This window comes from Etheostoma spectabile, chromosome 5, assembly GCF_008692095.1.
Source record: "Etheostoma spectabile isolate EspeVRDwgs_2016 chromosome 5, UIUC_Espe_1.0, whole genome shotgun sequence".
Taxonomy (NCBI): Eukaryota; Metazoa; Chordata; class Actinopteri; order Perciformes; family Percidae; genus Etheostoma; species Etheostoma spectabile.
The window spans coordinates 32,115,794-32,143,682 of NC_045737.1; the positions used below are offsets into that span (position 1 = coordinate 32,115,794).

Consider the following 27,889-nt stretch of genomic DNA (forward strand, 5'->3'; position numbering starts at 1 on the left):
ACTGAAACCTTTCAATGAGTCACTTGTCATTTGCAAAAACGCACAATTGTACACTTTGCAATAAAAAGCAGTGGAAGTTAATATGACTTAGGGAATTTATATTTTAGCCCATGAGAGGGAGAAACAGAGTGAAGAGCGATTTATGCATCATATTCTAGAGTTATAAAAGATTGATCTTCATGGTGAATTTCCAGAGTAACATTATCTTCTGCTTTTAAGGCAAAGAGTACAACAGTTAATTTGTGCAAATGATTAGTAGCCGAATCCTTAAACGGTAAGATTATGATGGTTTCAGAGAAGTGGTCAGCAAATGTATAGTTTTATTATTCATTTGTATTTATTTAGTATTTAGTCGGTCCGCATTCATCTGCCTCGCTTTCTCTCGCTGTTTCTTTACAGCGGCCGTGTTTTTTTTTTTAACAAATATGTTTTAAGTTATACTTCCACAAGAAGCTGCTGCTCACTCTGTATACAGCATGAACAATGTGTCTTTTCCATTTCTGCATTAGTAAATCTGTGATCGATACCGTGGTCTATTTAAGAAAGCCGTGAACGTGCACTCATCCCAGTTATCTACACCTGGGTCGAGATAGCTTCACATTCTCATCCCGGCTCGGCAAACGTGCAACCGACGAGCGGATGACACTAAGTCGAGCTTTTTCAGTTATCCTGGATTTCTTCATTCTACTTTTGTGCAACAGCATCCAGGTATGCCAACACATAAGTCAGGGTCTTCTGTTATGTATGGTCACATGGGAAAAGTCACAAACAAGGCAGAATAACAACAGACATAAATGTACAAAATAATACATAAATGTACCTTTAACAGCTCTGGATCAATCCCTTTAATTTTGGGTGCAGGAACCGGTGGCAGAAGAATCAACATCAATCTGCAACCGCAGGGAGAAGAAGGGGGACGCAATGAAGATCATCTGTTCACCCTTTGTTCAGTATGCTTTTTTTTCATTTTTTCTATTGTTACGGCTGCCGTTAATGGAGTAGAGGTTGAATATGTTGAACACTACTTGTGCACGTGCATGAAAGAGTGCGAGAGTCTGTTCCTACCTGTGCTGCTGAGAGACGACAATGAGCATGATGAGTATGAGGATGCCCACGATCCCGAAAAGAACAACCAGTGTGAGTGGGAAAGTAGACTCTACAAGACACAAAACATCATCTTCATCATCGTTAGTGGTTCAAGGATTTGCACCTTGTCTCTCTGACCCGAACGAAGCATTGTTATTATTATTTAGTATTCATTTATTGCATTTAACCGGATGATTGAGTGCTGATCTTACCTTTGCTGGCAATCTCCGTCACTTGAATGAAGATGGAGTCGCTGAACTCGCCAAACTTAGTGAAGGCCTGCATCCTGCAGCGGATGTGCACTTCGTACTCTTCTCCTATGTGCAGACCGTAGATCGTCTGCTGGGTTTGCGGCTGAATCTCCAACTAAAATATAGAAATATGTAGAAAGAGAAAGAGAGATTAGACAAAAAAAAACAGAAGGAATTTAAGATAAACTAAATAAAAGTGATTTTGCTGTGTTTCAATTACTCAGAAAAGGATTCAGCTTTTGTTTATCCTGACAGACACTGAACTGAAGCTGACAGAAGCTAATCAGGGTATCAAGACGTCTATGTTTTTTTCTGGTCTATAAGAGGTCCAATTGTTGAGGCATTTCTGATACATACAGTACATTGGATACAGAGGACATGCTGTTATGACGGAGGGCTTTAAAACTTTTTCCAAGGCTGCATTTGTCAGACAGGCTGGCCCAGCTGTAATGAATATGAGCCTGTGCAAGGTCCCGTGGCCTCTGACCTACAGATCCCTCCCTTCGCTTCCTTCGGAGAGGCCGTGTTTTCCCAGAGGGCCTTGCTTTTGATTCCACTGCCTTGCCAACAAAGCTACACTGCATTTTAGCCCAAGGAGTTCAGGAGGCGGAGGGGGAGAAGAAACAAGACACTGTGCCTGCACAACCTACCTACAATTTACTTTAAAGAGGGTGCATTAGTGTTTGCATTTGTGTCAGCGTGTGCATGTGCACAGAGGCCTTTTGTAAAGTTTTAATGTGTGGAGGAATGTGTGGAGGAGGAAGAGAGGTAATTAATTAGCAAGTAAATTGTAGACTTACTGCTTCCCAGTTTGTGGAATTTCTCTCTCTGTACTGGATCTCATACTCAATGCGCATCCAGCCCGTCTCTACGTCTGCAGAGGGTGGGGGCTCCCAGTTGACCATGACATCGTAACTTAGCCCAGAGGGACTTATTTCCAGCAGGGTCCAGTTTAAAGACACTGGTGGGTCAGGATGTACTGCCAGGAAAAGGGCAAAGGTTCAATTTGAGCAGAATGAAAACATTTAGGATAATTTATATCATGTTTATGGACATGGCAAGTTAATGGATGGCTGAATGAATCAAAGAAATGGCTGTACGTTTTTGAGAAATCAATCAATTTAAAAAAATCTAGAGTATATAGTGGAGGTCACCTCTGCTATATATATGTATTTGCTAGTATGATGTGCTGTATATGAACTTGCGGAGCTATTGCGAAATAAAATCTAACTGTTCTCAGTGATTTAAAATTGATAAAACAAAAACTAACATTTAATCAAATAGGTTCATTATACTCTACAGTGTTCAATTAAATGAACACGTTTGTGAATATGCTTGTGTTAGCTTTACCAGTTGTGAGTGCTAAACATGTAATGTCAGATTGGTTTGAGGGTGAAACAGGGTCACTAAAGAGGGCTTTTTCAAATTGCATGACAATTAACCTGTTAGATTCTAAGATGTTTTGTGTAAACGGTTCAGATTTGGGCCTGAGGGTTGTGCAACGAAGGAAGGAAGGAAGGGAGGAAGGGAGGAAGGGAGGAAGGAAGGAGGAAACCTCAGTGTTAACAATGGAAAAGGTTAATCCTCCCAGGAACAGGATCATCTAAGTATATTCAATGGAAAGTTGCCCATTACAAATTGATATTTCTTGGGTACAAGTTCAGGCTGATGGTGGCATTGGTCAGGGGTGGCCACCAAAAACATTAATATTGATCATCTGGGAAGTATGAATATTTTTAGCAAATCTGGAAATCAGACTGGTAGCTGTTGATATACTGTGCTCTGGACACACAGTACTGTGTAAATGTACAGAGCAACCATCAGCAGCTTCTTTACTCTACACCCTACTCTGGGTTCAGTGGAAGACAACATCCAAATGTTATCTATAAAAACATGCCAATAATCATTTCCACATGAGGAGAGCTAATTTCTATGTCTGCAAAAATATGACAATACCATGTGATAATACAGTATCTATCAGCATCTTGTACAGTACTGGTTAGATAAAGACCACCAGACCTTAAAACGTTTTCTGTGTAAACACATTGTATCTGACACTTGCTGTGATATTGACAGGCACGTGACATTTGCTGGTTTAATCGATATGCAGAAGCAAGTACCATTTCATAGAAGTTGCCTGTGCATGGGATCTATAATACTAGCAACCACCATTTTCTGCAGTCCCACAGTACTGTACATGATTATCTCCGTTGGTGCTAGAACATGTTTCACGATGTTGCGTTCACTGGAAATGCAATGTAAAACTCCTCTAATTCATAGGACACATTGCAAAAATCTGGATATATGCACAAATGTTTGTTACTAACCGATATTCTCCACAGTGAAACAGTCATCCTCATTGAAATAGGTGAGGTTTTGGCTGCGGAGCTGCAGGCAGTAGGGGATCCAAATAGATGTGTGGTTCATATCAAAGAAGCACTCCCTATTTGAATAAATGTACTCTGGACACTCTTTCCATTCACTGGTGGGCATGCTGGATGAAGGAAACAAAGACAAAAGAAAGACAAGAAAAAACAAAGGAAGAAATGTTACTCTACGCAGATACATAAAGTGCTCCATGTAAAAAAAAAAACAACTACTTCAACTTCTCCTGTGTTCGTCACACCCACACTTTCTTAAGGTAGAATAATCTGAGTGTTCCAGGGGAGGACAGGTTGTGGAAGTTCCCTGGACTCCACCAACATCGGAAAGTCTCCTGGTTCCTCGATGTGCACTCTGTGATGTGAGGTTCAACGGGGGCTGAAAGACAGCGAGAGAAACCCAAAGAAGGATCAGAGCAAACAGAAGATTGGCTAATCAATCACCTTTATTGACGTCTGTCAAACCTCATGGGGTTTTAAAGTCAGGAATGTAACAATACTGAAATACCTCCTTAAAACCACATCAGCGGTCACTTTTTTCACAGTATACAATTTAATCTAAATGATAACAGTGCAATATAATAACACCAGTTTATCATCCATGCTTAAAAAAAGGACAGTTTTTATTGTCAATAAAATGACGTGTCTGTGACAACATGATATTTGAAGTATTTTACCAACACACATACGCAAATGTGTCAGCATACCTCATTCCTTAAATGTATTTATTTATTTATTAGCTCCTTAACAGTACCAGAGTTAGCTAGACGCTAATTTTCATCTGTAGTCCCTGCATTAGCATTACATTCTTCAGTGATGGAGGTTATGAGATCTGTAGCAGTCAGCTGCCATAAGAAGAAATACACAAACCTGATGAAAGCCATGCAATGTGCAGTGGGGACAACCTTTAAGCTGGCGGGAGATAAGCCTAACTTGCAGTCTGCATCTTATCTTGTTTTTAAATTGATTTCTGCTCTCTGTAAATCTGTGATTAGGAAAACAACTTGATGAAAGACGGAGCTGCATTGCATGAAATGTCAGTCCCTGCGTCTTTATAACCTTTATTCATAGTCATACCATCCCTCCTCTGCCCCACCCTGAGACCCTGTCTTGGCCCTTTGCACTTCTCCCTCTGCACCCTGTCACTCCTCATCACAAATCCCCCGCAGCCTCCCTTTCTGCTCGAAGGCCAGTTTCTCATCTAGCCGAGAGGCACAAGGTTTGGTGCAACCATAAATAAGCAACTGAAGGAATCATTGATTTTGGCTCTACCCGCTCGCCTCCAGCACCGGCTGCAGCATAAATCACACACCAAACCCGGAACATAACCCGCTTCACTTCACAACACAAGGCAGGGAATTAAACACAGTCTTGAGCATTACTGTGCACATGCAGCAAGGCACTGTCATCGGATAGTTCGTTAAGTTTATTAACATTAAGCAAAAAGTCATCTCCACATACTATGCTATCAGCAACCTGCCAGCATGCATTCATAGTTCAAATTAATCCCCCACACACCACAGCAGAACACCCTAACAAACGAACCCATTCCCATGCAGGCCAGCCTGCAAATACTTATCATTTATTCATACAGAATATGCACCATTACTTTGATTACTTTGCTAACTTTCTATTTGATGTCAGTGTAACCTCATAATTCAATGCATTCCTGCACCGTTGTGCCTCTTACGCTTAACCCTCCCTTCATCTTCTGCACACTGTCGTTGTTCCCAGAGCTTTGCTATTTCAACTCGACCTGACGGCCTCCCTCCCCCACCCAACAAATTCCAGCTGCCACCATCAAAGAGCTTTCTGCCGACACTGGGTGGAAAGAAGGGCTTCAAACTACAGCAGGGCAGGTTACATAAAAAGTAATATAACACCTTGGAGATGTTTAAGGGTCAAAATATGCTGCCAAGTCAGGCAATATTTCAGTCAGGTAATTATTTAATTTCATTCGTCGTGCAAAATTGTATTCATTTTCCTCCTTTCATCATCAATCCTTCCATCATTTGCTTCTTCAAACTGTTGTTAATGTGTAATTATTTACACGATGAGACATGTTTAAATAGCTGCTAACAGCTGCTGTTCTATTCTGGGTGGAGAAGACCTGGAAGCACACAGACGTTTTGAAAGGTAACCTCTCCATAAAAAATTGGGGCTCTGCTGGCAAAGGTCAGAAGGTAGAGCTATTTTTTTTTAAAGTTGTTTGCATTTTTGAACATGTCTGTGGATGGTCGTCAAATCCAAAGTATGTCAGAGGTGAAAGGTTGTGCAGCAACACTGAGAATCAAGTCTCAGCTTATTCTTAGTGTCTCTCTTTCTCACTCATTTGCTGACTATAATACTTTCTCTCTTACTCTTCTACTCTGATATAATAAGGGTTAAACCCGTACATTGCTGTGAAAGAAACTGTAGAACAGTTCTAGTTGCAACAGCTCACAAACCACAGGGCAATGTCTTGATAGCTAAATGTTGATTCCCTGCCAAGCATAGGCTTTTAATAATTATGTTGCAGGGCCTCACTTCCAATTTCTACACATACTAATATAACCAGTTCAGTGATGGGAAGCTAAACCCTGTAAATGCCTGTACCTGCCAGCTGCCATTAAAGGATCAGCAGTTTGAAAGCCTTTGGCTTGAAGAAGAAACCTAATTTTGTGGGTGTTAGGGATATGGCTGGGTATCGTTCAACAATGTTCAATACGGATACGGATACCAATGTTGTTAATACCAATACCAATACCATGTTCAAATTCGGTACCAGCCCTAGTTGGGTATGTAATGATGCATCGCAAATTGGTTAGAAACTGTACAGTAAATGTGTAAAAATTACAACTGGATGAGATAAAAAAAATGAATCTGCATAATCTGTTTTTGATTTTACTTGTTTGACTTTAGACGTCACTAAGTGTTCTTAGTGTATTTATTTGAATACTTTAGTTTTCTATTTATTTATATATTTATTATATTTTTTTTAATGTGGGATTTGTAAAAAAAAATCTATTTTTAAATTTATTTAATATAAAATACAATTTTAGTTGCACTCATGATAAGAAGAAACATCTGTTGTTTTGCACAGTTTATATAAATATAAAGGAATACTTTTCTCAGACATTTGTCTGGAGCTCATTCTTCTCAAAATTTTGAGAGAATCTAATTGGGAACTTAAAATCATATATCGTATCACATCGTGAGTTGAGTGTATTTTTAAATCCCTAGCGTTTTTATGTGTGTGTGCGCTTATCTTGGCTGTCCACATGTGTTTGTCCGTCCTTGTTGGATGTGTGCACAGCCAAGATTGATAAACAGTCCCATCTTCATCAGTCCATACAGAGGAGCTAGGAAACCACTTAACTACCTCAATTTCAGCTTTGGCCATTAAGGTTTAAAATCCACTAAAAAGCATAAATTAAGCACTCTTCTGCCGGGCCATGTGCCAACTGGCAAACAGCACTAAAAAGGCGGTGAGAGAGGTGCAACCAGGCTTTATCAGTTAACTGTAAAATGCCTGACTGTCATGAGCAGAGGGGAAATGAGGCTATGACGCTATGAATTACCACATTTTCCAGCTCATTTGCAGATTTAAGCTAGTGTTGAGGTTAATAACGCTTCAAAAAAGTTGCTGAAAGGAGACAGGAGACACGAGGTAGGGAGGAGGAGGAGGAAGAGAGAAAGGCAGATGGATGTCAGATAGAGTGTATGTGTGGATTATGTTGTAACACCATCGTATTTTTGGCTGCAAAACAGAAATGTCATTGAGAACAACATTTTACATTATAAACTATTTCTGTTTCGAAATTAAAATCTGAGAAAAAAGTCAAATTCATTTTAAAAAGACATGAGACATTCAAATCTAGTTTTTATTGTAAGGTACTGTTTTCAATACTGGTTATGCTAAAGAAATGTCTCTGGAGTTGATTAATTATCTATTCCGGCTATCATTCTGTGCGGTGTCCCTCATGGCTCAGATTTGGGTCTGTTACTGTTCTCTTTATATATGCTAGTGACATGTCCAAAATCAGTTTAAACTGCTACAAATTCAACTTAAAAAATACAGGCCTGATTCATATTTAGCAACCAAGCTGTTACACATTAACAGACATGCTTCAGGACACACAATAACGTGACAGAAGCAAAAAAACGCTCACAAATGGTTTGGGTTTTAAGGTTAAAGCACAAAATAAATTAACTTAGTCATGTATTACTTTGGGACTGCATTGTACTGTTTGTGAGTGTGTTTTCAGGGAGTGTTGTCTATCTGCTACTATACTCTCAAAAATAGCACAGAAAACACAAATAGACAGACACATAGACTAGAACACTAGATACATGGACACTGAGTGTCTCTTCATTGATATTAGCACATAATTGATTTGAATTGCCCTATGCTTGAAGAGAATACACACATGGCTGCCGAACATTAGAACCTGTTGTCCCTGGTCCGTGCACTCACAACTTCTCTACCCTCAACTGACAGCATAAACACAATCTTCAGGAACCTACACGAGGATCCTGTTTTTGGACTTCAGTTATGCCATTGGTGTGCTTTCAGCTGCAGCTGAAGAAGGTCACCTGCCAAAGACAATGATGGTGCACTACCACACCACCATCTTTGAGTAAATCCTCTCCTCCTCCATTACCATGTTACATTGCTACCACAGCCAAGGACAAGGGCAGTCCCTGCAGGACCTGTACGCCTCCAGGACCCTTAGCTGGGCAGGAAAGATTGTAACTGACCCCGCTTACTCCAGACACAAACTTTACTATTAGAAATACATTCCCTTCTCGCAGGCCCAAAAAATATGTAGCTGCCCTCATCAACAAGGCCCGGGACCCCCACTGATGAGTTCTTAATTTTATTTCCAGACAATATTTATGCTTCTTGTCTATGCACCAATACACCAAAGCAAATTCCTTGTATGTGTGAAAACCTACTTGGCAATAAACTGGATTCTGATTTAGAGAAGCTATTTTTAACAGTCAATATTCACTTGCTTTATGTCTCCAGAATAGACAGGCACAGCTGAACAGTTAAGTCAAGTTATTTGGTATTACCGATTAGCAGCGACTTCTGCCTGCCATCGCAGCACCCATGCCAGATGATCCACAAGGCTTCCTGTAGCACCATCAGTCCGTCTGTGTGTGTTTCTGTTAACCAGATGGAAAATTGGCAGCACACACTGACACTGTTCTGAGGCTAAAAGTGCCTGTCAGTCTGCACATGCCGAGTCCTACAATATCCCTGAACCATGCACACATGCACTTTCTGCAAAACACACCAGTAGATGTGTTAATTTGTGCGCAGCAGACGGCTTTGTTTGTCTTCCACGGGGAATGTGAATGAATGAGCAGACGAGAAGAAAAAGATTGAAAGAGGCGAGGGATCAAATCCAGAACTTCCCTTATTTCACAAATGCGCTCATACCGACTTTTTCTGGAGGAAAGTACAACCCTTCAAAAAGAGCGAGGTTAAATGTTTGAGTCAGGAGGCCATGTGGCATTCAATAGAGCCAGAAAAGGGTGAGAAGTGGGCAAGAAGATAGGGGGAGAAAGGTGAGAGGCTGCAACAAGATACAACAAGAGAATGTAAACAGGTGATATAAATAACTGCCAACATGCACACACAGTCTCACACACACAAGTGCGCACACACACACACACACACACACACACACACACACACACACACACACACACACACACACACACACACACACACACACACACACACACACACACTGAACTTACACCTTCATAACAAAAACAGACAAAGAATATCAAAGTGCCATTGTGTGATTCCTTGAACATGTTCTGCTTTTCCTCCCAGTTGCAAAACAGGACCAATGACCTTTTTCCTTCCCTCTTAAAAATTTGGGCCTTGCTTTTACTGATCCTAATTCCCATCAGCATTCATAGCTTTGAAGTCTAACAGAAACAATCTGGTGTGTTTGACCATGCAGTGACCCAGTCAGCTATTTCTTGTCCCTGCAATTTATTAGCTTGAACTAATGATGATAATCCCCTGTATTGCCATTATGGCCCTCAGAATGGGTTTAGAGATGTCATGACATAAACTCACATCCAAGTGAGAGTAAATATAGACAAGCGGGGGTGTCTGGCTTGCAGCATGGACACCTGCATATAATAAGTGCACACATTTTCTCTCCTCATCTTTCTCTCCACGTCTTTTCTTTCTAGCTTATTCCAATCTGCTAGGGTCACTGCTCCACTCGCTTCTATCACTCATTGTAATCCCCCATCACACACTATCTATCTATCTATCTATCTTTCTGAAAGAGTTCAATTTGTTCCCAAGGTTTAGTTTTCATATTTTAAGAAAGTGTGACAGCACTTGCTATTAGAATTTGGGATTTTAAGTTAAGTTATAATATTTAATTTCTGATAATATTACATCCATCAAAAAAGAGATTAAATAAATAACAGTATCACACATTTTCACGTTGGCTCTCTACAACCTTTGATATGGTACTCCTCAGTCTGCCCTGCTTCTAATAAACCTTTGCCTTAAAACTAGCTTTTGTTAAACTCAGAATATGTCTCCTACATGTAGAATATTGCTCTTAGATCTGCTTCTTTGCAGCTATCATTCAATTGTGTGGCATTTCACCCCTGTATTCTCTTGTGTGTAACTTCAGACACCATATCCTAAATGAGGCCACAACTTTGCTGCTCTGAGCAAACACACCCTCTGCTTGTCTTGGTGCAGAAGTAACTCTAGATCGTGTCAAACCTCAGCACTTTTACCACTGGTTACCACCTCTGTGGCCAGGAACAAAGCCTCGCTCAACAGGTTCAATCCATAGTCCTGAGGAGCTGATCGTCCCGAGACACAGACAGACGCTCAGGAAAGGTTGTGGGGAATAAAGAGAAAGAGTGTGTGTAAGTACAGATCGAGACAAACGACGTGCACTAGCTTTAATTACTTTGGTGAGCCTTTAAATACATAGGGAGCATCTCCAAACATCTACTCTTGGCTTGTAATGTGGCCGGCTCTACAACACATTAAAATGCTGCAGAAACAGTAGAACCTTCAGCTTTTCAGGAAGGCTGTGTTACTGTACAACAAAATGACTTTAAACCACGCCAAAAACACAATATTTGAAGTTGTTACAAGTTTTAGCTACTCACCTACAAGATAGAATGATTTCTGTAACCTTGTATGTGTCTGAGGGAAAAGGTGGTAAAAGGTCAAATATAGACAGACGGTTTTATGTGTAGAAAGCAGGTGTCAGGATTGGAGTTTACGCAATGGTTAGCTTGAGAAAGTCACATGTGTGCTGTGTGTGTTTGCTCATGCTATCAGTGGCAGCTTTGTGTGTACAGATGTTTTAACGGTTGTTGAGGAAGAGGCGCTGGAGACCGTTTTAACAATTGAAGGAGGTGGACCACCTGGCTATCAGCGGTGTGTCTAAGAGTTAATTAGACAGGTAATGTAAACCCACAGATATAAAGACATTTGGGAACAAATACAAAGCCAAAAGGCCCAAGGGCAAAGACGTGGGGCTCAAAACTCTTTGTGATATCACAGCACAGTGCCGACAGACCCATCTTTTAGTGCTTTTACTCTAATGTAACACGGCCTTTTAAGATGTAACCAGCATTGAAATCCTACCTTTTATATGTGTGTATTGGCAAAATATTTCCATAATATACACTAACTACAATATAACTGGCTGCCCACATTTTATCCACATGTATAAAGTTATCTAGATATATAGATACACTGTAGTTTTCACATCATCATTGTCTGGGATTATGAGGTGGTATTCTCACTCAACACAACACAACACATGCGGTTTTTCCAACCCAATGGCTAAAAGTCATAGCAATAATGTATGATACACTTCCAAAAAAATGGTTATAGTCATCCATTTCTAGTCAGAATGCAAACATGGCCTTAAACCATGATCGCTTCATCTGAATGGGAATGTTTACAGTGTGTTCACGCAGACACGACTTTCCCTAGCTCTCTAATGGAAAAGAAGAGGAGCTGATTTACAACAAAAATCTGTGAAGCAAAACATGTTGGATGCTTTAGTACCAGCACTGGCAGCTGCATGTTGTTTGCTTGGAACAGCACTAGAAAGTGCAAGGAGCAGAAAGAACAATATGTTCACACAGCACGTGATAATTGAATCAATGTTTTAAAACTTCAGAGACACATCGGTCCACTGAGTCATTTTTTCCCCGAAAACTCGACTTAAGCGACTAATAGCTGGTGGAGTTTTGATTTCTTTATTGCCTGATCATCCCACAAAATCCTCTTTAAATCTGAGTGTGAGACTACAACATTCATCATTCAACACATAGCATTAATAATAGCAGCATTTTGTCACTGAGAAAGCCCCTTAAAAAAGAGAGAAGAAGAAGGGTTTGGAGAAGGTTTTATCACTCAGACTGCAGCTAACAATTCTTTTCATAGTTGATTAATCTCTCAATTAATAGATTCGTTGTTTGGTTTATAAAATGTCAGATAATAGGGTGACCTCTAGCTCACCCAGTAAGAGCATGTGCCTCAGGTTGTCTGAGTCCTGCAGCGACCCGGGTTCAAGTCCGACCTCTCCCCCTTTCCTGTCTATCCACTGTTGCTGTCAAATAAAAGGAAAAAAGCCCCAAAAATAATCTTCAAAAAAAAAAAAAAAGTCAGAAAATTGTGAAAAATGTGGATCAGCTTTTCCCAAAGCCCAAAATGACTTCCTCAAATGTCTTGCTTTGTCCACAACTCCAAGATATTCAGTTTACTGTCACAGAGGAGAGAAGAAACTAGAAAAATATTCAGATTTAACAAGCTGGAATCAAAGAATTTTTACTTATTTCTTAAAGAATTACTCAAACCGACTAATCGATAATCAAAATGGTTGCTGATTAATTTCAAAGTTGACAAAACAAAAGACCACTTTCATGCTTCCACACTGCTACTCATCAAACTCATTAGTAAATATGTGTACTGATGAGTAAGTGTCTTCTTTTAAATGATATACAGTCAGTTTGTACAATCCTAGCACCACATTGCTAAAGTCAAACCCTCAAAAAAAAAAACTACATTAAATGTCAGCTACATCAAATACGTTGTGAATGTTGCAAATAGAGTAAACACCTTGTCCAACGCTGTTAACTGGACCATTAATAACTAAAAAACATGCACAAACCGCATGCTCTTTAAAGGGATCTTCAGGGATCATCATCCAGAGAGGAAGTACCAATGCAAATGGGGGGTACAGATAAACCATGAACATCTGCTGAGTGCATGTACAGGTATACACAGTACATAGGGCCTCCATTAGAGCCCACATCATAGCCACAATCCCCCCAGTTCTTTGGATATTTCTCTGTCTAATACTGTCTGGCTCACTTCTTAATGGCAATGTGCCAATGCACCCAAGAACATGCCAAAAAGAAAATGTATATTCAAGGGTGACTTTTTTTGTGTTGATAAATGTTTGCAGTACCATGAACTGCAAATGTATGTTCCTTTAACTGGAACTCAAAGAAGCTTAGCCAAGTTCCAGGCCCATAATAAAAAATAATAAGGGAGTCCCCCAAGGTTGTGTGAGGTCACACCCATAAACACTCGTTAACTCAGCACTGCGCCATCGTTAGCACTGTTAGGGACCTTAGCGTGGATCGCACTGCTAGCCGTCACCATTTCTTCTCACCCACCTCCATGATTGCTTGTGATATCAGAGGTGAGAGCTGTGTGCTGACCATATTGGGCAATCCCGACCCAGACTCTGAATATCAATTATAATAATAATAATATCAAAAGTGAGAGCCATATGCAGGCAATCCTGGCTCTGAATGTCGTTCATATAGTATATCTTTATTTTCCACGCTTTGGATTTGTAAGATATACACATATCCAATCCAATCCACTTTATTTATATAGCACGATTTTAACAAACACAAGGTTTCCAAAGTGCTGCACAAAATGATAATACAGAATAAATAGATAACACAATAAAAGCACAAATATAATAAGGTATAATAAAATAAAAACAATAAAATGCACTGCCGGCATGTGGTAAAGGTATACACATAAAATCATCACTCTACCTGGTGTTAAAAGCCAAAGAAAATAGTCAGGGTTTGCACATGTTCAGTATTCACTTTTTTGAATAAAAGTTCATTCACATATAGGTTTATGTAAACCAGGTCCATGAATAATAAAGGTTTTAATAGAAAGGTATATGTGATCAAGCTTTCAGAAGTGGAATCCCATTGTAAAAAAAAAAAGAAAACAGGAATGCAAACTCAGCAGAACCAACCGGCCAGACAGACACAATTTGACAAAGTCAACATCAGAATTGATCCATTCTCGGGAGTTGTATTTTGGCTGTGACAGTTTCTCTAAATCATGTGCTGTTCTAGCATAGGTAGACTTTTTTTTTTTTAAATAAACAAGATTTATTTGGCTAAGATTGCGGGATTGCACACTTTCACCTAATTCCAGCCGCATGTGGCTTCAACCATTGGAGGAAGATGCCAAAATATCCCAATGCTATTACTCTCAGTCAATTTTGTGATTGGGATTCTGGGCATCAATTTTGGAAAGTATGCAACAAAAGACAAGTATTCTAGCCACCTCTTGCTTTGGGAAGTTCAAGTGGTTAAATCACAATTTAAGTATGGACTGGGTTTTCTCAGCCGCAGCATTCCTTCACCAAATTATTTCGAGTGTTTCAGTGACAGCTGAATTAGCTGGCTGAACATCATGCGTCGCCCTGTCCCTGGACTTTGACAGAAAAGCTCTGACCTTATATTTACCCTCGCTCTATTTGACAAAGCAAACCAGGAAAGAGCAGCGTTTGCTCAACGGTGAACCTTTCCACATGTATCTGAGCAAACAGCATTCTGCAACTGATGTCTGACATAACACATGATAAGAAGTGTCAACAGCATCCTGAATGCAAAACCTAAATCCCATTTGTTCCTGTTTGAGGAGCTGCGCTTAAAGAACTTAATAAACTGAAGATTTTGTTTCCGCTTCTTAGTCTTGACACATTAAAAACACCATTAACCTACCTGATGACGTCACGTGGTCCCGGCCCGTGACAAATGCAGATCCTGGAGTCGACAGCCAATCCAGGAAAGAAATTAGGAGAAGGAGCAGGAGATTGGAGGAGGAGGACAAGACAGCCATGATGCTGGGGAGAGACAGAGGAGTGAATGAGAGAGGGACAGAGACACTGATTATAATTATCAGTGGAACTCCATGATGACATGCCCATGTGAAAAAAAACCTCCTTCCCTCACTACTCTCTGTCTCGCTCGCTCTTTTTCTCCCTTTCTTTCTCTCTTCCCTGTAAGCACAAATTGGGGATGCCATTTATTTTCAGCTGGTGTGTGTGAAACCTAACACGGGACACTGCATAATTAGTTATCATGCCAGGTTGCTGCTGCAGCATTTGTAAATTAAATGTGTGATGAATTTTTTCTGTGTTGTTCATCGATTTGTCTAGATATGTATTATTAGCCATTATTTCATTCAGACATGCTGTACGTCTACTGTAGGTTTAGAAATGCGGGAAGAATAGCTTGAAATATAAGCAACAAGTCACACTTATGTAACTCCTTCAACGCCAACTAATAGTTAATGAAATATCAGGGGAGGAAGCAAGGCGCTGAGATACTGTTATCTTCTGCCTATGCTTAAAAGTTGGAAATGTACAACTCCCAGAAACTCAATACAATATAGCCTCTGGCTTTTGTTTCATATCTAGTGTGGGGAAAAAAACCTTTGTTGCACATTTCCGATGTGCCATAAGCATAGTTAGGCACGCATTAGCTCCAAGGGGCTAACTTGTCTGATTGCGAAACAATGAGCTACAGTTTCCCCTAAAGGAAGCCATTTTGAAACATTGAATATGAACTACCTGTACAATACATTTCTTTGTACACTCACCCTGAGATTTAGTAAAAGGTTAAAATACACTGTCTTGCCTTTATTTACATAAAACTCCCAGTGAATTCATCACTGGACACTTTTCACATTACATAGTCCTTTGATCCAATGTTAATACAAGAACGTTGATTATAGCAGCTTTAAATGTAAATGTATTTTATTTACATAGCACCTTACATCGACCGATAGGTGAACCAAAGTGCTTCACAACAGATAAAACCACTGATTTAAAACAGCAACACACCACTAACAAAGATACAATAATGAATGAGAAAAGTAAGAAAAAGATTTAAAAAAAAAAAAGCTTTAGGCTATTTAAATCCCATCCCATCAATACCATGTTAACAGGCAGTATTTGGTGTGACTTTTGGTCTTTTTCCAATCATCGCAGCTTGTGGAATCTAAAAAGACTTCTTGGCAAAAAAAATTGAACCACACTAACACTAACATTTCTACTGCGCTTGACTCCCCCTCTAAAAACTAGACTTGAATTTCCCAACAAAACCTTTAACACAGAAATGTGATGACTGCCCCTCTCATTCAGGCCACAACTAAAATGATAACCAGTATATAGCATTATATATAGTTTATGGTATTTTAACAGTATATAGCAAAACAGTGAGAAACTCGTCCTGGCCAGTAAGTTGGTGTTGGTAGACAAGTTCTACCAGTCAAGTCCAACATCTAAATATAGGCCAAACTTTCTGTCCGCACCCTTGGCTATTTACAGCTGTGTCTCCACAACTTTGCTGAGCAGCCCGCAACCCCAAACGTGGAGGCTATGTTTCTCAGGGCAACACTGCCAGTATTTTCCTCAGTTCTGATACAGTCTGATGACAGTGGATCTTAAAGCCATATAACTACAGCGAGCTGTACAGCATATCAAACACAGTTTGCCATCCCAAATAGCAAGCCGATAAGATTCTTTCACATTTTTACTTTTTATATACAACTGAGCAACAATTATGGCAACCTCGGGCACATTTTCTAAAACTAACAAGTTTAGACTGCAGAGATTGCACAGAAATGCATGAGCAAAGTTCAGATGAGTGTTATATCCAGTCATATGAGTGTATAACAGCACATATTGTATTCTGCCACCTATTAAGAGTAAGGACACCAGCCATTCATTTACTCAAAAATAGATTAAGAGTAAAAAGTCTCTAGAACATGCAAATACAGCCAAAACTAAGAAACAAACAAGAATCTTTGCAAAATTCAATTTTGTTACTTGTAGTTTGTAAGACCGGACTTGTGAGCATACTCACAATGTAGCAATAAGTGTGCGTGTGTGTGTGTGTGTGTGTGTGTGTGTGTGTCGTGTGTGTGCGTGTGAATTCCAAGTGGCAGGGGCCAAGTTCAACAATGCAAAAATTCATGGCAGAGAGCTGTGAAGCAGCGGGCTCATCTGGCCTGACTAAAATGCTCCGTTTACAATCAATTATTGCTAATTTTCTGCATTTCACGTCTTGGCCGAGTGTTTCTTTCAGACCTTCCCTCGCCCTATAGTTTTGATGATACGTCATTCTAAAATCATCATTAAAAACATCACATTTTACTCCCCTCGTCAAAAGCTAGAGCACTGTGGTCACTGTGAACTTTCAAACCAGCTTTATTTGTCTTAATCAGGTAATTTTTGTCATTGTCTTTTCTTTTCTTTAATCAGTCAAGTAACCAAAGTGCTATAAAAGCGGGCCAAACAACCTCGTACACTCCAACATATGGCCTCATGTTAATCTTGCAATTGGTCTCCCCCCCACGTCTCATGTGAAAGCGTTCCTCAAAGCACTGGCAAGGCTGGTGCTTCATGTCCATCTCAAGCGTGTTTTCCCCCATTCCTCTCCTTCTTTCGGCCAATGACAGACTCTTAGACTCACAGGAAGGCCACCTAAGCCAATCAGAGAAGAGGGAGGCTCAGCACAGGCCTCCTGGGGTCCCTTGGTAAACATTTAAGGCATCTGTGGTCAACCTTCCTCCCACTACCTCTGCCCTAAAATGCACACACATTCACCTGCATGCAACATGAACACACCACACATACTAACACACATCTTGACTTGGCACCATGCCTCTCCCATGTTTCCTCACATCTCTATTGATCATCTGTGTTTGCTCAAAAATTAGCTGTCAAGAGAGGGAGGGGGAGGTTAGGAGTAGATGGTGTGATGGTGTAGCCAAGGAAAATGAAAGGTTAGGGGGTGGAGGTCACATCATCTCTGTGTTAGTCCCTTCTATAGCTGCAGAAGAAAAGCACACACACACACACACAGAGCCCAAGTTTAGTTTGACGTTCCTCCAAATAAAAAGCAGAAAGACTGTGGTGTGTATTCTGTCTTCATCACACATTCACTCTGCACTGCCAGTGGACACTACTCATCTTTTAGTCAAGATCAGTCTACTCAGACTAGTCAGACGGCCAAGATGTAAAATCAGACAGTGTTTCATTGATGAGATTCTTCAAGTTCCGCCGAAGGTTCTCCCGTATGTCCCTCTCCTTTAGCTTTCTTTGCGTTGGCATTCTAAACTCTGGTCAACTCTGGAAACATACTTACATACAGTCAAATCAAATTTGCCTTTTTTGAGTAAAATTCTAATCACACACTCAACTGCCATTTTAAATCCAGAGCTCACCTCCCTACTTGCACATGTTCCACCAAAACAAGTTCCGTCCCAAGGCTATTTTGCAGAGGCACTGTACCTGCGTTCCGCAACTAGCGCCACCCAAGACAATTGTGATTTTTTTTTTTTTTAAACAACGAACCGGTTCAATGTTTTTCTCCTATTCCCAGAATGTTGAGTGGACTAGCCAGACCTTCCTTCGCAGCGCTGTGGATATGGTCTGGCAATGCAAGACAAAATCAAAATGGACTTTTTTCTATATGTCTGGGGCAAGTGAAGTAAAAGTACCAATTTTGTAAGGAAAGGGGTGTAGTCATTTAGAAACACATTTATTATCAATAATTATCTAATTGTGGACACCTGGCAAAGTTTCAAATCAATCAGACATATGAAGAAGCAATAATCAAAATGTGTGCTCTGATGCTTTCCGATGCAGTCAGCATCCTGTTGCTCACACACTCCGTAGGCGCCAGAACAGGTGACAAGATTATGTATCTAGTGAGGCCCGTCTGGCCAAACAGGAATGTGACGTCGGAAAGCTAATAAGGTCAACATTGGTAGGCCATTTAATGAATGGAGGGACCTTTGTTTGGTTTTCGTCCTAATCCTGTAAGCTAAAAACCATGCAAAGCATGAGAAATATAAGGTTTAAGCTGGCTTATGTTAGCTAACTTTAGCTTGCTTGCAAATTGCTAGCTAGCTAATGTATAAAATACTATCTGCATGGATAACGTCTGCTAATTCATCCAGACTCCCGGGGAAGACCTGGGTAGTAAAATTAGCTAGAATGCCTTTTTCAAATTACTTTATTTGCTGACATTAGGAAGTGAACAACACCAAGTCCATGCCACGTAGCTAAATTACAGTTAGCTGGCTAACCTTAATTTGCCTGCTCGCTAACGTTATCGCTGGCCAAATGCTATCTTAGTGGATATGTGTTGTTGGTTAGCTTGCCAAATTACTTGTAATAATACTATGTAACTTGTGAAAATCAGTGTTGATTTTTTGTCAACAATACATTATGCAGTACAAAGCAAAGGTGTATAACTAATGATTGCTTTCTACTAGCCAAAGGTAATGCAAGGTAGGGGCAACCAACAAGCTAACTGTAAGCTAAGGTTAGCCAGCTAGCTGTTTCTTCAGTCCAGTATTTCAGAAATAATTATCTATGATTATCTAATGATAAGTATGGCTCTAAAAATGCAATCATATGTTTAGGGCTTTTGTGATGAATAACAAATTGGTTTTGTAATTTTCTTTAGTGGCACACGCACACAGGCCGCGCAATACTCAGTCCTGCCATCTTCCAGGAATAGCAATGTGCAAACAATGATGAAAATAAAGAGTGCTAGCACGTAAACACTGATGTACAATTTTTTTTAAAACAAACATGGCTATTTACCAATTTGCAAATCAGTGTTTTCTTTCCTTATTCCAACTGAGCTGCTAGGTAAATTTAAATAGCAAAGTCCAACGCAAGTGTCTTTGCTAGTTTAAGACTCAGACCAACGCAGTTGTTAATGTCCCGTCCAGCGCCCACGTTGTTTAAATAACAAATGCACTTGCGTCCATCTTTGTGACCATGGGCGTGCTGGTCTTACAGTAAGGTGTGTTCACATTAATTATTGGCATATTGCTATCTTGAGGCAGCGGGAAGTGATCGCGCCATTGACCAACAAAAACCTGGTCTTAAGTCAAAAGCGCAGCATTTCAGTGTTTTTTTTTAACAGAACATTAGTAAAATGCACCTAGGCTCATGCACAGTGTGCACACTATGCTTGTTACACACACAGGGAAGCGCAGGAGCACACAAACGTGCAAAAGATTACATATAAAAATATTATCCGCCATCCTAATGGCAATGCACCATGGTACAACCGCACCTGGCTTTTAAAGGGAATGGGAAATGACACGCTGATTGGTTTATTGAATGTTACACCCAAAACTCACCTATGAATGAAAGAAGACACTAAGTTCAACCTTTTTAAACCACATGCCCGGTGCATGGACCCTTTTTTCCACCGTCGAACTAGCAAAAGTGGATTTGGGCATGCCCTAAACGCACCTGCGCCATGCGCGTCACACCTTGCGCTTAGATCTTTAAAATAGGACCCATAGTCATTTACCACCATGGCTATTGACTTAACATCCTGAAAAACTTGAAAAGAATAGAAATTATCATCTGGAGTGTGTGGACATTTACCTTTAGGTGGGGAGTAGGCATGGAAACACTGACATCATACATTCATTAACATGATTAAACAAAACATACGTCCATGCACAAACATAAATGCACACAGAAAAAAATTAGGTTGGCCTTAAATTGGATTATGGTCCCATGCCGGGATGGAACCTCTCTACACTCGCAACCCTCGATGAGTTGTCAACCTCAATCTGGGAGAGAGACTCGCATGAAACAGGTGCACAAGGGGTGTTGGCCTGTGGCATAGGTTTAGGATAAATAACATCAGCCTTTACTCTATGTTTTCTATGTCAACATTCCGGTAATATCAGACAGTCGTGGTGATTGACTGAGTGGAGTCAAGTGCTTCAGTCCAGAGGAAATTAATTGTAGGGCAGCCAGAGAGTGCTGGCAGAGGTGAGCGGTACTGTGTTACTGTAGGTAAAAACAACATGGACAAAGCTCCTCAGAGGGAGCCAAACACTCAGAAAGGATTCTAACAAAGCCATTGCATTGACCTTTAGTAAATGCTCCCATACAATATGCACTTTGGGCTGTCTAAGATGAAAGTACGCAATCGCGAAGAGAAACGTAAAATGTATGCCCATCAATTAATAACGATAGTACTACGCTGCACCGAGGGATACATCAACCAACCATTTGCTGATTTAAAGCTTTGACAACCCATTACCTGTCAAAAAAAAACAAAAAAAAACTTCAGGATAAAATGTCATTTAACAGTATCAAGAAAGGTAAACCGAAATAATAATACTTCATCATCATCATGTTTGTGAGTACACATATGCAAAGTTTCACAAGGTCCACTGTTGGGTCTCTCAATAATTACCAAAGAATCATGCAAATAGATTTTTCTGCCCTTGACTTTCCCCTTCACCACTAAGCTCTTTCCTTAAAATAAACAAAATTAAAGTAAACATACCACAGACTTCAACATGAGCCTGCATGTTAGACCAGACACTGGTGACGAGTCCACACAGACAAGAGGCGGGGCCCCGAAAACCGCAGCTCATCCAGCTGCTTCTAATAGCCCTTTAACTGTTGGATGCATTTACATAATTGAATCAACCTGTGGCAAGAGAGTGTGAGTATATGGGTGTTTGTGCCGATACAGGATGCATTTTTAACCTGTGTGCATGTGAGTCTGTGTGTGCTCCCAGGCATTAAGATTTGGCTACTGGATGGCTCTAATGTCTCCTACTCTTATTTCATAAGAGAGAGTGGAAAACTCGGAGTCAGCACACTGGCAAGAAGAGAGCCTGTACTGGAAGCAGATCAGAACACACATCTGCAAACCCGGCTGCACTCTCTGTGTGTGTGTGTGTGTGTGTGTGTGTGTGTGTGTGTGTGTGTCTGTGAGTGTGCATGCATGCGTGTAAAATCAAATGTGTGTATCGGAGCGAGAACAAGAAAGGTGCAAGAGTGCAAGCAAGAGATTGAGTTCAGCAGAAACAGAAAGTGTGTGGTGCACTGATCTGAAATTGATCTTTGTGGAAAATGTCTGCTTTGCAGCATTCCACGCTGTGGGTGTGCACGCATGGGCATGCAACAGTTTGTCTAAGATATTGTATCTAAGAGCTGTCAAGTTAAAAAGCAACTGGCAAAAAGACCTGGAGTTGGTGCCCACTGCTCCTATGTAGGCCTATAGAATGGGTTAAAAGCATTCTCTGTGTAGAAATGACAATAAATGCACCTTTAACCTTACAAAATGTTGCCCGCCAAATCTAACTTTTCACTGTTTGCCACAATGGACATTTCAGAGAGAATGAATTCAAAATTCAAACTAATTAGAATTGACAGTCACTCGTGACGTAATAGGGATTTGGATTCTTGATTTTAATGAAATACACATTCAGTTCACACAGTTGTAGAGTTCAATCCCATGTATAACAAGAAAGAAAAGTCTCTATCAACCCACTTGTTGTTTTGCAGGAAAAAAGTATAACTGTGCAGCATGTACTAAATCCTGCTGTTTGTGTCTCTCTCACACACACACACACACACACACAACACACACACACACACACACACACAATATACACACACGCACACAGAGTGCACATGGATGTGTGTAAAATCTAATGGTTTCCAGAGTGCTGTTGAGCTGTAAAAGGATATACAACATAATAGCAGTACTTAATGATGTATGTGGGAGGGTAGCCAACACTAAGATAGAAACTGATGGAACTAATGTCTCTTAAGACTCCGCCTCATCTATTAAAACATCTCGTACATCAGCTACCTGGTGGATGCTATGATGGCTGTCATCACGCATGCCCCTAAGACTAAGAATATGTTTCAGTATTAAAGTATTGCAGTATTGAAAAAAGAGTTTGTAATGTGCATAATATTAGTGTCAGAGGTTGTTGATTTTTTTTTTTTTACTTTGGCCTCTAAACTACCGCCATATAGTGAAGGTAATAAACATGCAGTATTTCATACAGCTATGTGATATGATTTAGATTAAAAGAAGGATCTGGAGCCACAACAGATGAAGATGAAGAAGAAAACCACAACTCAATAGGCTATGTGAGACTCAACAGTGCAAAAAAAAATACTGATTTGCTCAAAGTACTAGCCAGACAATGTGACAGATGAAAATTAAAATGTTTTTTTTTTTTTTTGAGAGAAGAGGGTGTGCCTTTAGAGGGAAAGGTGTTCCCCTGTGGAAAAACAGTCACCCAACCCTGAGAAGATCAGACAACGAGAGGTAGCTAACTGAAAGTTTTAAAAAAATGGAATTTTAGCATAAAAAATAGAAATGATAGTAAAAATGGCGTCATTTCATGAATGAATGCATAAAGAAAAAATTTTTGGTAAATTTTTTTTTTAAAATCAAAGTAAAAGAATTTAAAAATTTTAACTGTTCCTTTCCCTTCAAAATAAAAGAAAGAAAAAAAAATTTTTTTTTTAAAAATAAATTGAATTTTTTAGGTTTGGGGACAGCTAATGGGTTAGAGATGCTAAAATCAGTTTAAGGCTTTAAAAATTAACCCACTTTAAACATTGTCTTGTGGATTAAAAAGACAAAATAGTTAAATTAGAAAAAAAAAGATAAAAAATTGTTTCACAGAAAAAATTTATTTTCATCTGTCCCAAGCATCACGTAGTAAAATAGGTTTTTGGTTAGGATTTCCATCTTTGAAAGACGGCATTTGCAGAAATATTAGGCCATTTTTAAATCAACCCCCCTTTTTAAAGAGCCGTTTTCGTTCATTTTCTAAAAAATCAATAGAAGTTTTATTTCCCCTTGGATGATTTACCAGTGTTCTTTTATAGGCTCCCTCTGTCAAGGCGAAACCGGCTGCCTTTTTGATTTTTTGCAGCGGAATTTAGCCAACCCAAGTCTATATAACTTTTATATGAAGAGGGGGTTTAAAACAACAACAGACTCAGCATTATATCGTAAGGGGGCCTATGTGTCTAATGGCAGGTAAAAAGTTTTCAATTTCAAGTTCCCCAGAAGTTCCTTTGTTGGGGTTTGGAGCGCGAAAAACATTGACGCCTTAGAAAAACGCCTTACTTTTCGAAGTTCGAGTGAAAAACGCAAAAGACAGCGCAGATCATTTCAGAACTGGGGCATCGGAGGCCCGCGGGCACCAAACGGCCGAAAAAAGCCGTTTTCATTCCCCTGCTGGCCCAGAGATCCTCCGTTAGGGCTTACCCTCACCCCAAATAGGGGCTACCGGGCTTGGGACGGAGTAATGGGTGGGGGGTCTTTGTAGTAAGGGTTTTTTTGTCTTTTTGCCGCTCTTCCCGTAATCGCGGAGCTCAGGTTTTAAAAGGCGGTGGAAAGGGCCCCATCCCCCAACAACCGATTGCCCCTTGTGCCACAGAGGGAACCCGACTTCCAAAATAACCCCCTTAAGAGGAAAGGCTACCTGGCACTTTTTTTGGGGAAAACAAAACGTTTTAGCAAAAACCCTTTTTTTTTTTTTGGGAAAAAAAGAAAAAAAAATCATTGGGCTCTTTCGGGGGCTTGATGGAGAGCTATCCTTATTAATAGCCCCCATTGACTTGGGACAGTGTTTTGAGTAGTTTACCATAAAAGATTAAATTAGGTTTTCACAGATCCAATCAGCTTGCGTTCAAACTGCAAACTAGGCATACCCTATATTTACCTAAAACAACTGGATATGGCATTACCAATACTAATACTGTGTACTAATACTTCAGTCAGCCTGTTTTAATGACATTCTCTGATAACCATGTGCGCCAGGACGTAGGCTATTTTTTTATTTTTTTTTGAGGGGGGAGGGGGGGGAGATACGAGCATGCGCACGAGAGCTGTGCACGTGCATTTTTACAATTAACAACTTGTGCGGAAATAACATGACAGCAGCATAAACAGTATCGATATGTCTGGGGCTGCTGCTGACTGGGTCAAAGTGCAAAAAGAAAACATGTTTTGTAGTATTTCAACTAGAGCTGGGCAATATATCGATATTATATCGATACTGTAATATGAGACCAGAGATCCTCTTAGATTTTGGATATTGTAACATGGCATGAGTGGTGTCTTTTCCTGGTTTTAAAGGCTGCATCACAGTAAAATTATGTAATTTTCTGAATGTACCAGACTGTTGTAACTGTTCTATGATATGTCTTTACCCACTTAGTCATTATATCTACATTATTAATGATTGTTTATCAAAAATCTCATTGTTTATGTTTTGTGAAAGCACCAATAGTCAACATTACAATATCGTTGGGGTATTGATATCAAGGTATTTGGTCAAAAATATCGTGATATTTGATTTTCTCCATATCGCCCAGCCCTAATTTCAACATGTTATTATTGGTGTCATGTTTCAGAAGATATGGATGTCTGTCCGGTCCGTCCTCTCTGCACCAGTCAGTAGGTCTAGTTTCTCTGTGCAGTACGTTTGATTTTATCACCTAACCTCCATAAATGTTGGGTTGCTGTTCTGTGCACTGGGACACTATTAATTTACCTCTTTAATCTTCATACTGCAACATGGTGCCACAATATGTAATCAGATACTAAGGAAACATGCTAAGTTGAAATACTGATGCTAAAGCCAGTATTTTCTCCTTTTAAAGTTCTTACTGGCCTGTGTTTTTGTCGACTGCCCAATTTGACCCCCCCCAGGGTTGTCAGACATGAAACGCAAACGGGCAAAAACAACGTGCTGGCTGCAGCTAAGGCAGCAACCCAACAAACTGGATTAACATAGATAGATTCATTCTTTTCGACGTAAAAACACAGGTAAATATTGGGGATGCATTCAATCAAAGATAGAGCCAGCTTAGAGCCCAAAAGCCCCCCCACACATGGGCACCCGCTCCACCAACTGAGCCACCTGGGCGCCTGGAGTCACACGCTTCTGACAGCGCTTTACCAATATGCATCGCATCAACAATGTTACAATTAACGTAATGTGACACAAAGAATGTGCTGGGATGTAGAGTGTCCACAATGGGTGACAATAGTGATTTGAGGACGGATAAAGTTATGTAGGCTACATAACGGGAAGAAAAACAATACCGTTAAAAAGGTAGTTATCTTAAAATTAAAATACATCTATTGTCGCGCCTCAATATGATTTCCCTGCAAAGTAATACAGCTTCTTCATCAAAAGGAAATGCCATGTTTGGAGAAAAAACGTTTTATGGTCTGCCTAACGTGGGTAATAAACCAACAGTTTTTTATTCATGCTAACAACAAAATGCACTAAAATGTGCCTGATACAGACTGAATAATCGAATGAGGAAATGAAAGAGCGCTGTGTCAGAGCAAGGAGACAGAGAAGAAAACCTGCTCCCGACCAGGTTAGGTTCACAGGCTCAGGCACCATAATAAATGAGATTAAGTTACCTCTCTTTCTGAAACAGTTTGGAGTTACCCCTCTCTCTGAGGTTTGATTATTCTGAAACAGAAAACCCAGAGTTTCCCTCATCTCAGGGTTAACAAACTCAGAGTTTTTTCCTAAACCTGCTTTCTGAAACGGACCCCTGGTCTACAGCATGCATTTCAAGGATCCAGCAATACTGAGCCATGTGTCCAAAGTCTTTTGGGGCTCCATTTATGCGAGCCGTGGAGAGCTCCATATATATGACATCCAAAAAGGAAAGGGTCCATGAGGTGGTTTCCAACAGGTTACAATCATTTTCTTGGCCGCTGTAAGTCCAGCAAATATAGCACGTTTTAGAGAGCTGGAGGGCTGACAGATCATTCAGAATCAAAACATAGACAGTAACAGGTTAAGCGCCCTCATGCCCCGAGACTTCCCAGTCTCTTGCCCTCTGCATCTCGATCCCTGGCATCTGCCTCCCCACTTCCCCTTTCCCTATTTAATAAATCCTTTTGTCTGTTGAGCCGTTGAGTTTGAGTCCTTCTGTTCCTTCCATAACAAATCAAGGCAGGTATTTTGGATGCAATACTGTTCCAGAACTGACCAAAAGGAGAGCAATCCCAGATTACGTGAAGATATGTACCTTGTGGCACATATCTTCAAGGTATATGTACCTTGTGTGTAGTGGGCAGAACGTGCATAAAGGACTGGTAATTACCTTCATGTTATGCATTTTCACAGAGGCGAGATATGTCCTATGAAGGAAACTGTAGTGAATCTGCTTATGGTCTGGATTGCGTGACACTTCTGGAATGTTAGACCATGCACCATGTCAGTCGAGATCAATACTCAGGTCTGGGCAATCAAGTGCCCAGATCCTCTCAATAGGAAGGGCAGAGCGGCCAGATATCACCAAGAACTAATAAAGCCTTGATACCATACCACAGGTTTTGTCTGTCCCCTCTGCCAGGGGACACCGTATGTCTTGAGATGAGAGATAATGGGGCCAAAGCATAGCTGGCACTGTTTGTTAGAGATAGTTGCAAATAGAACGTCATGAAGTGACTAAGGCTCTGTCATAGCATTTTCTAATGTGCGCTAGCAAACAGACACGTCTGGGTTAAACCCAGTGAGGAGGGGCCTCAAAACGATGTTGGAAGTCGGGAACTGAGAGGTCACCATCCTCTTTCCTCCTCTGTCTAGTGTCGCCATGTGACTACACGCTAACTGCTAACGTTACCCGAGGACCAGGCAAGCGGGCAAGCCACAGTTGCTTACCACCATCGTGACAGACATATGACAGAAACCACAAGTTTGACTTCCTCATAATAGAAACGTTTATTTAAACTTTCACAAAACAACTGTGTAGGATTGGATTGGGACACAGTTTATATTCTCTACAAGTCGCTCTGCAATGTGTGTAACGTTGGTCTTTGGACCACAGCGGCCTTTTTAGAGGCTGTTGCAGGACGTCAAGCCAAGAAAGGGTGGCTGTCAGTCGGGCACAAAATTCCGCAATATCACAGCCTTTTTAGCGGCCGTTGTTACATTTAGCCAATAAAAGGTGACTATCTTCAGGGTACAGAGCTCTGCGAGAGCACAGGCTTTTA

At 40.4% G+C, this 27,889-nt stretch overlaps 1 protein-coding gene and 2 long non-coding RNA genes across 3 annotated transcripts in view; 1 reads left to right on the top strand and 2 right to left on the bottom strand.

The window, feature by feature from the left end:
- The window catches only part of ghra (growth hormone receptor a), a 30,792-nt gene extending 6,623 nt beyond the window's left edge, over positions 1 to 24,169 (bottom strand). Inside the window, exons 1-8 of the mRNA XM_032516094.1 lie at positions 23,987 to 24,169; positions 14,765 to 14,886; positions 3,968 to 4,097; positions 3,665 to 3,831; positions 2,138 to 2,316; positions 1,299 to 1,452; positions 1,066 to 1,156; positions 821 to 890 (exon numbers count right to left, since the gene is read on the bottom strand). Coding sequence (XP_032371985.1) covers positions 821 to 890; positions 1,066 to 1,156; positions 1,299 to 1,452; positions 2,138 to 2,316; positions 3,665 to 3,831; positions 3,968 to 4,097; positions 14,765 to 14,886; positions 23,987 to 24,090 — 1,017 coding nt within the window. The 5' untranslated portion in view covers positions 24,091 to 24,169. The remainder of the gene's footprint in view (positions 1 to 820; positions 891 to 1,065; positions 1,157 to 1,298; positions 1,453 to 2,137; positions 2,317 to 3,664; positions 3,832 to 3,967; positions 4,098 to 14,764; positions 14,887 to 23,986) is intronic.
- LOC116689561 (uncharacterized) overlaps positions 1 to 27,889 on the bottom strand; it is a 414,017-nt gene that overhangs the window by 314,741 nt on the left and 71,387 nt on the right. The gene's annotated exons all lie outside the window — the stretch shown is intronic.
- Positions 14,763 to 27,876, top strand: LOC116689562 (uncharacterized). The gene is made up of 3 exons (XR_004332036.1): positions 14,763 to 14,772; positions 17,952 to 17,964; positions 27,738 to 27,876. It is a non-coding gene; the product is annotated as an uncharacterized LOC116689562 (long non-coding RNA).